This window comes from Mustela lutreola, chromosome 10 (assembly GCF_030435805.1).
Source record: "Mustela lutreola isolate mMusLut2 chromosome 10, mMusLut2.pri, whole genome shotgun sequence".
NCBI classification, from domain to species: domain Eukaryota; kingdom Metazoa; phylum Chordata; class Mammalia; order Carnivora; family Mustelidae; genus Mustela; species Mustela lutreola.
Window position 1 is genome coordinate 48,452,626 of NC_081299.1, and position 12,396 is coordinate 48,465,021.

Consider the following 12,396-nt stretch of genomic DNA (forward strand, 5'->3'; position numbering starts at 1 on the left):
TTTCTCTCCCTAGACACAAATGATCCCAGGTTATTAGAAGCCCCAGAAGGAAGCAGCACCAGGTCATTTCTGCCCCCATAGACAACCCAGGGTGGGGGTCATCACAGGATTTGGAGCTGGGAAGGTCTGTGTTAAATCATGTCCCTACCGCTCTTTTGCGGAACCTCTAAGCCTCAGCTCTTCATTTGTGACGTGGGAATAATTCCCATTTCTGAAGGCTGTCATGAGTATTAGGGGAAATTATAGTACTGGGCCCACAGCATGTGTGTAATACTGAGAGCTCCCTTCCCCTTCCCTTGGGTTCAGGGAACCTTGGCATGAGGCAGCAGGACACAGATCCCAAGGCGTCCAGTGTGTGGGAACACAGTTTCTTGCACTCTGCCAATCTGGCTCTTGGAGTGGGCAGACGTACTGCTTGCGGCTAGAAAACAAGCCAGGAGGGAGTGGGACTGGCAGGACTGGCGAGGAATGCCCCTAAGGGCGGTGTGAGGGAAGGAGAGTTCTCATCTGTTTCCAGCTCCTCCCTCACCTTCAGCAAAGCCACAGAATTTCTTGGAGGCTCATTATATTTACCTGCAAAATGCCCACCATTCTTGCATTTCACTCCACTCCCAGCCGGTTCTTGCGCTTTTTGTCTTCCCTCAGGATAGAGGGTTTACCTGGAAACATGCCCTAGATACTGCACAGGACATCACAGCTGACTTGGTCAGAAATCAATTCCTTCAGGAGGTGGGGGAATAATGATCCCCAAATGGGTCTTCCAAAGGCAGGGTGTAGATTCGATCTCAGGCTCTGCAAGCTCCCATTGTGTAGAGTTCTTTGTTTTGGGTCTGCCTGAGAAAGAGCCAGGGCCTGACTAGACTGAATGCAAGAAAATACTGATTTAATTACAAGTGTGATGATGGTTACATAAGAGCAGAGGAGACTAAGCCTGTCTAAGGATAGCGGTACCTTTTCTCTCCTTCTCTGTCATTGGGTGAAGGTGTCCAAGACCTGGCAAGCTATCTGATGCTTCATAACCCAAATATTCCATCATTTGTGTTATCCTGTACTTGGAAGGACCTGCTCATCGTTCCCATCCCTGATGAATTTTTATCCATCTCAAGTGCTTCTGGTGGACAGAAAGCTACTGACCTTAGGGAGTGGCCCGCTAGCATGTCTTCTCTCTGGTTGAATCAAAATCCATCTACCTATCCAGTCCTTCCTCCACTCATGGACCCAAAGGGGAGTGCCTCTCATACCTGCCTTTCTGCTTCATGCTCTCTGTCACACGCTGGATGCAGGGGCATGTGATGCCATGGTTGAGTAAGGAGTAAGTAGTGTTGCTAACCAAGGGAAGGGGTGGGGGTATTCTGAGGCTGAGATGACTTATTTGGGATGGGCTTCTTATTCAGAGGTACATACATAGGAAGGTGGAAATGGAGAGTGTAGGTCATGGTATGGATTATGGAAAGTTTTATACAGTAAGGGCCCCTTCCTTAGCACCCTCCCCAACTGGAGTCAGTTCTAGAAGAGAGAAACAAAGTTTTCTTTCTTTCTTTTTTTTTTTTTTTGGTTGTTGCTTTTGTTGGTGTTGGTGGTGGCAGTGGTGGTGATGTTTTGTTTTTAACTCCCTGATGCCTAGAAGGGCCAGACACAAGGTTAGTACAGTTGCTGTTGCCATGATTTCTTGATGAAACTTTACATACTCTTTGGCCACAATGGAGAGTAGAAAGGAGATTAAGATAGAGACCAATTGCAAAAGAACAAATTGGAGCTGTCTGGAGAAGGACTTGTCTTAGAGATGGCAAGTAATGAGGTCCACATCCCTGGAGGTGTTCAAACATAGGGAGTCTGGAGGAAACTCTACTTAGAGACAATATGAGACTGTTGAAAATGGTTTTGCTGGTTGGAATCTCCCAGGGACTGGCTTGTTGAACAGTATTTGGGAATTCCAGTGAGACAGAACCCAGTAGAAGTCCCTTCGTGGAACTGTTGAAGAGTGTATTGGAGAGCTGTGTTTTGAGCAAGGCTTGGTGCAAGGCACCAATTGCTTGCTTTCCACCAGCTAAGTCTTCGTCAGAGCTCAATCTGCTTGCGAATTTGTCTGGAATCCATTCCTAGCAGCACCATCTGTTTGTGATTGCCCTTCCATCTGACCATTTACTCTCTGTCAACTCCCTTCCTCTGGACTCTCCCACTGCCAGCTAGAGTCTACCCATTGTCCAAGCTACATAAACTGAGTCTGAGGAGAGACTGTGCAGCAGAGAGGGGAGGAGAAGGGAGACCTTCCAGTGTGTTGGCACACAGGGCCATGATGTGTCTGGAAAGTCCCCACCAGGACTTCACATAGAACCTGGGGAGAGAGCATGTGGCTGAGCCAGAGCCATATTGTGTCCCAGGCAGTCTGATGGCTCCACAAATAATATTGATGCCTTTTGTTTGGAAACTTTTCTTGGAGGCTTCCCATTTCCCAACAAGCCACGCTAAGTGCGGGGCCTCCCCCAAGCCACTGCCTTTTGCATGGTCCTGCAGCTAACTGTGCAGGCAGATGAAGGGCCCTGAATGCTAATGAGAGGGATGGCTGGCATTCCTGAGGCACCCCAGCTCGGGGACCCCCGCCTTTGTTGCTAGGGAGCATTGGAACTGTAGCTGAAAGGCTCTAACAAGGAGGGGAGAGGAGAGAAAGAGAAGAAAGGCCAGCGTTTGTTTGTAGAGCTCCACAGTTCTCTGGCCTGCTCCAAAGCTGTCCAGTTGCTGATCCCAATTAGAATATCAAACCCTGTATTCTTTCTCTTAATGATCTTGGGAAATTCCTCTGAAGAGTCAGGGAGCACTTAGCAAACTCTTTGGACTGCGTGATCTATACAGTTGTGTTTCTGCTTGTGTGAACACACAATGCCAAGAGTTCTGAAAACACCTTTCCTTCAAGTCCCCACAAGGCAGTGATCTAGCTGGGAGAGCCGGGAGAGGGCAGAAGGCTGTGGGGCTTCCAAAGTTTCATGTGGGGGCTCCATTCAACAGGTGTTTTCCAGGTGCCTACTTGGGGGTGAATCTGTGCTCTGTGTTGGAGACAAAGCTGGGAAAGACACCAGCCCTTACTGGGGAGAGAGACCATGCATCCTAGAGAGAATTTTGCAGGTTCTTTGCTCTGTGACCTGTAAGTCGCTGTTGGACTTGAAGTGGTGCCGTGGGTTCTAATCCTGCTTCACTCATTCAATAGCTATTAGCCCTTACGCAAGTACCTTGATCACCCTGAGCTTCTGATCTGAGTTTCTGATCTGTACAATGGGCATAGTAGTAATGTCACCTGAGCTGGGTTACTGGGAGGAGTCAGAGCAAGTGAGAGAATGGAGAACAGTAATGTGGGGGGCTGGATCTCTGTCCTCCAGGACCACATGATCATTGAGCTGCCTGTTAGCTGGGAAGGGGTCTGTACTTGGAAAAGGCATCAGTGATTTGGTTCACTGAATGGGGTAAATGGAGATACTGTATAAGAATAAAATAGAAAGCCAGTTTCCCTTAATGGAGTATATCTATGTGAGAGGTATAGTACTGGGCAGTTTGTCCCATTATCTCCTTCAATATGAATGATTCTGTGAGATAGATCATGAATTGCTCATGGTTATATATCTGGGAAGGAGTCTGCCCAGCTGTTGGGATTCACAGCCTCTACCATGTCTTCAGTGATCCATCTTTAGGGGCTGAGGCTTTCAGACAGTTAGGGCAGACACAGTTGACCCTGAGTCTCTCCAGGGCATACTGGAGTTTGAACAGTCCACTGTACACAGATACCTATGTAGAAAGGTTCTGCTAGAGAAACCTGTTCAAGACCACAGACACCAGACTTTCTCTCCCCAGTATTAGAAAATCCCAGTGATACCGTTACAGGGAGTGTACAAAACAACACTGATCTGAGGGAAAAAGAGAGAGAGAGAGAGAGAAAGGTAACAGATTTTCCATAAGCAAATCATGGAGAAGTCCTGGGATACAGGTCAAACCAGATTCTAAAGCATAATGACCTCATAGCATTTTCCTTTCTCTGTCCAGTGGTTTGTCTCAAGGTAAGACCTCATCCAAAATCTGCTATCACATTGTCACCTTGGTATCCTAGCTTTATCAATGACTTAAGTTGAATTTTGGTTCTTTTAATGTTTACTCAGAGAAAATCTAATGAGCATTTACTTTTGCAAAGTTGAAGTCTTGCAAAGGCCCTCACGTGCACATTTGTGTGCACACACACATGAAGACACTTACACACACATACACGCACACCCCTTGGGGTAAAATAGTGGACAATTCCAGACAGAAGATGATCCAAAAACAATTGTCTCTCGGTTCTAGAAGACAGATGAACCTCAAAATTTGTTTTAGCTATGGGGTAGCCTTATGTCCCTATGTCATTTCAGGGACTATCGTTCAAATGTCCTGATGTTCGGCAGCTGAGGGAAAGGGCCCAAGAAAAGTCCATCTCCAGAAAGTTCTGTACAAGAACTTTCCAAACGGCATGACTCTCAGTGTTTAAAACACTCCTGTGAAACTCTAAGTATTTATATTATTCCTCTTTTACAGTTGAAGGAACTGAAGTTCAGAGAGCTTAAACACTTGCCAAGGCTACCACCTACAAGTGCCAGAGCTGGATTTTGGCTGGTTACAAAGCCTTTTCTTTTTTCTGCTCTCTGTTGAAGGGTAGGTAGTAGTGGTGGGGTGACTGTGGATCCAGATATGGCCATGCACTTGCAGAAGCATTCATTTAGTCAGCCAGCTCTGTAGGAGGTTGTGGTGTGCGTGACCTCTAGTCGCATAGCTCTGGGGCATCTTTCATGTTGTGTTGTATGTCAACAGAGTTTCCTCTAATTGTGTGAGTTGGTGAGTGCTGAGGCTATCTAGATGTTGCACACAAAGAATTGGGTAAGGTAAGGTTATAGCTTCCAGAATCTCATGATTGAGTCTGATAACCCTGGCTTCATGTTGAGGGCCTCCCATCATCCAACCCTCTTTCCAGTCTACCTACCCACAGAGATGTAGGGTGGACAGGACATTCTTAGGTGTGTGACCAATGATCTCCAGAAGGCTCTATCCCCCTGGCCCGTTATCAATAGGAACAGCCCAACAGTTTTTCTACCCTTTACTTCTTTGAGCCTCTCTTTCCTCAACAGTGTTGAGTACCATTTACTCAATATGGTAAAACACACCACACTGAATTGTCAGAGTTGGATGAAACAAAGTATGTCCAGTTCCCAGCACATGTTAGTTGCCCAATGTATGCTTATTTGTCTGATCTAATGTTCTAATTTTCTAATATTCTAATATTCTAATTTTCCTCATTTGACATTTCGGTAGCATGAGAAAGGCCATATTTGTTTGCTTACTTCTCTGACCTAAAAGGCAGCTATCAGGTGCAAGGGTTCTAGAATGTTAGAGAGATGGTCAGCTGGCCTCAGGAGGCATTTTTCTGGGTTACTCAGGGATTATTAAAACTGAAGCAGGTCAGACTTGGAGCCCTTGGAGATCTTCAATGTTAGTGGATCAAAATTATTTTGTTCTTAAGGTTTTGTTTATAAGATTTTATGAGACCCCCCCATAAAAATGGATAAAAAGGGATGCTCAGAGAGCTTTTTAATTTCCCCCTTGACCTAACTCCCTTGTCCTGTCTCCCACACAAATTTGAAAACCAGAATCCAGGTCACTCAGCATTAATGATGGTTCTGGGAACACATTTTTCTCTGAAGTCCTGGGTCAGTATTCCTTTGGTGAGCTCATACTATCTGTGTGGTGTGATGTGCGTGTGAGTATGAGTTCTGTGGGAGATGCAAAGTTGGATAGAAGAACTATGGGAACCTGTGGAAAGTTTTGCTTGATTTTCCTGCCAGAGAGAGCAAAGCTGTTACCTACTTCCAGAACCATTTGTCCGATATGTCAATCATTAACACTTTCAAATTTTAGATATATTTGGGAAAATATCTTTGGGGACAGTGTAGCATCATCTAGTTTTGTATTATAGAAAATATCTCACTTATTCAGAGAACTCTCTGGGAATTCTTTATTTTTCTTATGATGTAAATTCTTCCTAGAATAGTAAGTATAGGAAAAGTCTAGTTTACTCATCCAAAAATGGTGTGTCAAGGTCTCTTATGTGACACGCATTTTGGGGGGTTGACAACAATATCTAGCATATTTTTTACTCTATGGAGTTGCAGGGTTTGCAAAAACAAAGTTTCATCAGGAATTTAGAAAAAAATCATGTAATGTTAATAAGGAGCTTTATTAGAATAGAAGGGGACTTAAAGAAATTGGGCTCTTGCTATCTTGGCAGAGGAATCCTGGTTTTTTTTTGGGGGGGGGTCACTCTGAGCTGCTTATGAGGGAGCATTATAGCCAGAATAAAAGTCCAAGTCCAGAGCATCTCCAGATCTCCAGTCACCGTATCAGCCTCACTGAGGCCAGGGAGAAACACGTGTCTGGGTAAAAAGGAAGATAAAAGAAACATCTGTTCTCACAATATGGGCTTGTTATCATAGCTCCTTTAAGTACTGAAGGGCTGGCTCCGAGAGCAGATTTTCTCCCGCACGGAATTACCTCAAGGCTTGGTCAATTTTCTGAGGGCTCAGGGACAGGTTGTAAATGAGATTGTAGTTGTGAATGAGGCATCTGGCTTATTCCTTCTCCAGGACTCCTGCAATTGGTTTGGATGGGTGGGAAGTTTTGAAAAGCCTGTGGAGAAACCAAAAAAGAGAGAGAGAGAAAAAAAAATCTATATTAGCTTGAATGACTTCTGAGTAAAAACAAAATGCTAATATTTTTGTCACTTTCAGCTTCCTAAAGCAATTTAAGCTTCTTCTTTGTGGTTATAAAACTTTAAAGGCCAATTTTTAAAACAAGGGGGTGCCTGCTAAAATAAATTTCTAATTTTTCTGGTTTATTATTATTTTTTTCTTACTGAAGTAGCCAAACACGTTCCTAAACATGCAGGATTCAAACAGCTCATTTTATTCATTTCATTTATTCATGTATTTACTGTGACTCCCTCCTGCTTGCTGTGTGATCACAGGTACATCCTCTCGTTTCTCATGGCTCAGAGTCTGAATCTGTGTAATTGGGCTGGTAGTGTGTATCACCACAGGATGTTCTTTTGTACCCGTCCGTTATATGCATCAATGCCAAGGTCCCTTCCAAGTTAAGGGTAGGTGGACTTGGGGAGTTGTGGAGAGGAGCTTTAAGTGGGGAGCATGGCATCAGCAAAGATGAATAACTCATTCTTAAGCCCCTAATTGTGAGCTCATATATGTCAGATACTATGCTTAAGAATATAGAAGATTTAAAGAAGGGACCTTTTACCTCAGGAAGCTCCCCAACCTTTAAGATGGTAAGATATGAAGAAAATTAGCTAGAATATCACAATAGTGACTGATATTTACACATGTATATAACATTTACTATATTTCAGTTATGCCTCCAAACATTTTACCAGTAGTAATACATTTAATGTTCACAAAAACCCATTTTATAGAGGGAGAAACTGAGGAATAGACATGGTAAGTCATTTGTCCAAGATTGCTTGAATTCATGCATTTAACCACTACACTCCATCACAGAATAAGGGGGAAGAGATTGTTGCAAGTAAGGCTCAGATGGTTTCCTAAAGATGTTCTTTGAATTGTGGAGATCTATACCACAGGTGTCAAGAAAAGCTTTCAGTATCTTTTATAGGAATTGAAGATGCATCCCTTGCAGTTTGTTCTTTTATCATCCTGTACTTGTACAGGCTGTAACAATGATAGTGAATTTCTTTCTCAAAGAGGCCAGATGCGGTCCTCGTGTCATTTCATTTACAAAATGAAACACCACAACCAGTCTATTAGAGTTAGAGTTTGGACACCTATTAACTTTGTTTAAGTGGCCAAATATTGTTCATATTTAAATGAGCAAGGACTGTTGGGCATGGTGCTCCCTTCTGAACCTCTCTGTGATGGGTGTTCTTAACAGTGGGCTGCAGATAGCTGGGGCCCTAATGTGATGTATCCTATCCAGTTCTAATTCATTTCTATCCTGTCCCATTCCATCCCACCCCATCCCATCTCTGCTTATCTTCTGTTCTGTGTAGGGTTGTTTATGTCTCTCTCTTCTATTAGAATGTTGATCCTTTCCTCTGCAGAAATATTTCTGTGAGTTGGTCAATAACATCTTTGCAATTTTCTCCACTGGATGTCTACTGTTGGTCTGGTCTAGGTTGGATCCCTCAAGATATTTCCTCATATTCTGCCTCTGGAAATATAAGGCATGGGCTTTGGAGTAAGGGTCTGACTGAGGAAGGCACTTGAACTTTCTGAGCCTCAGTTTCCTCAACTTTAAAATAGGAATAATTAAACAATATGAAAATCAATAAAATAACAAATCTTAACACAGTGTTCAAAACTATTAAGCACCCATAATACAAGCATTCTTATAGGACGATTATAATAGTTGTAGCAACAATATTAGTCAAAATAAATAAGAATGTGTCTTAATAGGAAGAAATTTTAAAAATGTATAAAATTGAGTTTATATTTAATTAAAAATTAAAAGTAGTGTTAAAAAATACATGTAGGAATCACCACTGGTGTGGGTAGGGGCATTTTCTACTATTTTCTAAGTTTTACCATTGGTAGAGGAATCCTAGTGTCAAACAAAAGTCCATTGACTGAAATTTGTATCTAATTTACTGTCATTTGGGGCTGCCCAGGAAAGCTGCATAAAATAACCCTTACAATCTATTTTAGTGCTGAAAAGCCTGTTCTTGTCCCACCAGAACCAAATTGAAAGGTATAAGAAGAAGAAACTCCTTAACATCCACTTCATTCTATAGTTTGCAAAGAAACTCTCAAATCTCGTGTGATCCTTTTTCCATGTGGGAGGTATGTTTTATTATTATCAGTCTTATTTTATAGATGAGAAAATAGGCTTGGAGAACCTAAATAACTGGTCTTCAGGGCTCAGCAATTAGTCTAGTCTGGATTTGCATCTAAGTCTCCCAGTAAAAACAAAGAAACAACCAACAAAGCAACAAGCAAAACCTCATGTTCTTTCTGTTATGCCATGGGAGTTTAGTGTAGGAGAAGTCCAACAGAACTGGGTTTGAATTATGCCTCCACTTCCCACTGGCTAGTCTTTTGCCACTTTGAGCTTGGCTTTTTCCTCCTTAAATAAGGCCATTAATCCCTTCAGCATGTGGTTTATGTGAGGAGTTAGTGATTCGCTGTGTGCAAAGGCCAGACTCATGCAAAGAATGTCCTTGAGGGTTCTCATTGCATTCGGCCTCCTTGAACTGGAAAACGTTTTCTATCTAGCCTTCAGTTCATTGGGAAAGTTCCAAATCTACCATTCACCCAAGCATTTATCCCAACCCCCTTCTTTCTTTAGAAAACATGACCAGTTACTCACAGTCATTTCTTATTCTTTCTCCTCAAGGATATTTTCTTGACAACCCCTGTTAGAACATAAGCACAGAGTAGGTTCCCAGAAACACTAATTTGATGATGGATGGTCTGTCTTCACCCTGAATGAAGAACACTCTGGCCTACATATTTCCTTGCACATAATAGAGAACACTGATTCATCAATAGGCAAAGAAGGTATCATCTGCTCAGTGTCTCGAATGAAGCTGTGGTGGTCAGCTAAATACTGTGGTTAATAAACCAACTAAATGACCTCAGTTAATCCTCTTTCCTCATTAAAGATAGTTATAGATCAGGCTGACACATTCCCTGGCTGACAAGGAGCTAATGAATTTCATAGAAACAGAGAAAACAAGCATAAATAGTGAAGAGGCCATGAGAGAGGCATTTCAAATCTGCCGGAATCTGCCTCCAAAGTCAACAAAACTCTGTTTTTCCTTAGAACAGTTCAGAAGTATGAGAAAGGTCCCAGTCTTTGGGGAGTCTCTTAGCAACTAAGTTTATGATCCATCATCCATCACTGCCACTCAGCACTTCTTTCTTTAGGAATGTCTTCCCTTTCCACCTGAATTTTTTTTGTATTTGTTTGTAACCCCGTCACCACTCTAATGGTATAAATACCTAGACTCGTGATTTATTTTTTAATTTAAATTCCATTAGCCAATATATAGAACTTCACTCATTTCAGAGGTGGAGTTCAGTAGTCCATCAGGTGATGTAACACCCAGTGCTCATCACATCAGGTGCCTTCCCTAATGCCCGTCACCCAGTTACTCCATCCTCGTGATTATTTTGGTAACCTTTTGATGATTTCCTTTTCTCCAGTATCTTCCCTAAATTATCCATCTCTTCTTCTATGGTGCTCTCCTCTGATCGAAACTTTGGTGAACATTGGGTAGAGGATTAAGCCTCAGCCTAGCACTTGAGAGTTACAGTAGGGTCTCAACTTTACTATCTAATCTAGAACAAACCTTCTATGCTTTGCAGGAGATGGTTTCATTCAACTCAGAATGCCTTCTCCAGCTATCCAAAGTCAACCTCAGCCTTTCCTGCAATCTCACTCAAGCTCTCTTTCCATGGAACCTTTTCGGAAAACTCAATTCATATTTGTTTCTTCAGTTATAATACTTTGCTATATGTTGCCCTTGAGAATGTTTGTTTTTTAGCATTTAACTATTATCTATCTTGGTGTCTTACCTAAAAGGTCCTTGACTTTTTTTTTTTTTAAAGATTTTTTATTTATTTGACAGAGTTAGAGCACAAGCAGGGGGAGTGGCAGCTAGAGTGAGAATGAAAAGCAGGCTCCCCACAGAATAGAGAGCCTGATGTGGGGCTCGATCCCAGGACCCTGGGATCATGACCTGAGCTGAAGGCGGACACATAACCGACCCCTTTGGTGTCTTACCAAATGTCCCTGAGGCCAGAGATCATGTCTCATTCTTTTGTTTTCCCTTCTGGTCCAGCCTTTAGCACAGTGCTGGGCTCTGTGTTTAACAAGTTTAAACACTTAAAGGTTCATGTTTAAGAAGTTTAATAAACTAGATGAATTTTTTATTTAAAATTTTCATCTCCTCCTCTCTTTGGTAAAGTGATTATTAGAAGTCCTGAGGTATTGTATGGTAGTTATACTTTATGTGGTCTAGAGTACAAAACAAAATGAAACAGAAAATGCATTGCTACTGTTATGTGATTATTTCTAGAGAGTGCTAATGTATCCCCTATTTTTTTGCTGAGATATAATTGACATATACCATATTATAAGTTCAAGGTGTACAATGTGATGATTTGATACATGTATATATTGGGAAATGTTTAACACAATAAGGTTGGTTAAAATATCCTTTATCAGATGTAATTACCACTTTATTGTGGTTGTGTTATGGTGGTGAGTACATTAAAGCTCTACTGTCATAGCAACTTTCAAGTATACAATATAGCATCGTTAACTAGAATCATCATGCTGTATGTTAAATTCTTGGAACTTGTTCATTTTCTAACTGAAAGTTTGTGCCTTTTGAACAACAGCTCCCATTTTTTCCAGCAACCACCATTCTAGTCGCCACTTTTGTGGGTTCCATGTTTTTAGGCTCCACATGTAACACACTAAGTCACCATAACTACAGAATGTAATTAAGTACCACCATTTCAGGGCGCCTGGGTGGCTCAGTGGGTTAAGCCTCAGCCTTCGGCTCAAGTCATGATCTCAGGGTCCTGGGATTGAGGCCCAAATCAGGCTCTCGGCTCAGCAGGGAGCCTGCTTCCCACCCACCCTCTGCCTGCCTCTCTGCCTACTTGTGATTTTTCTCTCTTTGTCAAATAAATAAATAAAATCTAAAAAAAAAAAAAAAAAAGTACCACCATTTTAGTCCATGTCCTTTTGTATCTGCTCCCTCTTCTCCAGGTTTCTGACCTTGTTCTGGACTTCATTTTCACTTGGACATTGCAAATCCTTACCCCTTTCCCTACTTTCTCTTTCTCCTTCCATCTGCACATAGCCATCAAGGATCTTTCTGAAATACAACTTCATCATAACCCTTCCTTTCTTAGAAATGCTCAATGCTACTTACTCTTTTGCAACTAAACTTGAATTCCTTGATCTGGCATCTAAGATCTTTCTATATCTGGAGTCTTACATTTCTACCCTTATCATTTAACATTCTTCTTAATAACCCTTATATTATTTCCAATCAAAACTTCTTGCACTGAGCTTCACACATAACAATTTTCTTGGCTAATGCACACCTTTGCCAGAAAGATCTATTTCATTTCTTTATATATAAACTGCACTTTATCCTTAATGGTTAATTTTACACTGAGATAACCTTCCCTGACCGCCTCACTAGGAAGGAATACTCCTTTCTCTGAATGTCCACATTGCACACTGTAATGGTATCTATTACCTTTCTTCTTGGATTTATTTATGTGTTTACATTCATTCCTTTCTTCTTTCCCTCAAAAAAAAAAAAAAAGTTGAACAGAACTG

At 41.8% G+C, this 12,396-nt stretch overlaps 1 protein-coding gene across 1 annotated transcript in view; it reads right to left on the minus strand.

Moving 5' to 3' along the window:
- Positions 1-6,494: 6,494 nt before the first annotated feature.
- The window catches only part of C10H1orf87 (chromosome 10 C1orf87 homolog), an 88,217-nt gene continuing 82,315 nt past the window's right edge, over positions 6,495-12,396 (minus strand). The window contains 1 exon segment of the mRNA XM_059138516.1: positions 6,495-6,655. Coding sequence (XP_058994499.1) covers positions 6,495-6,655 — 161 coding nt within the window.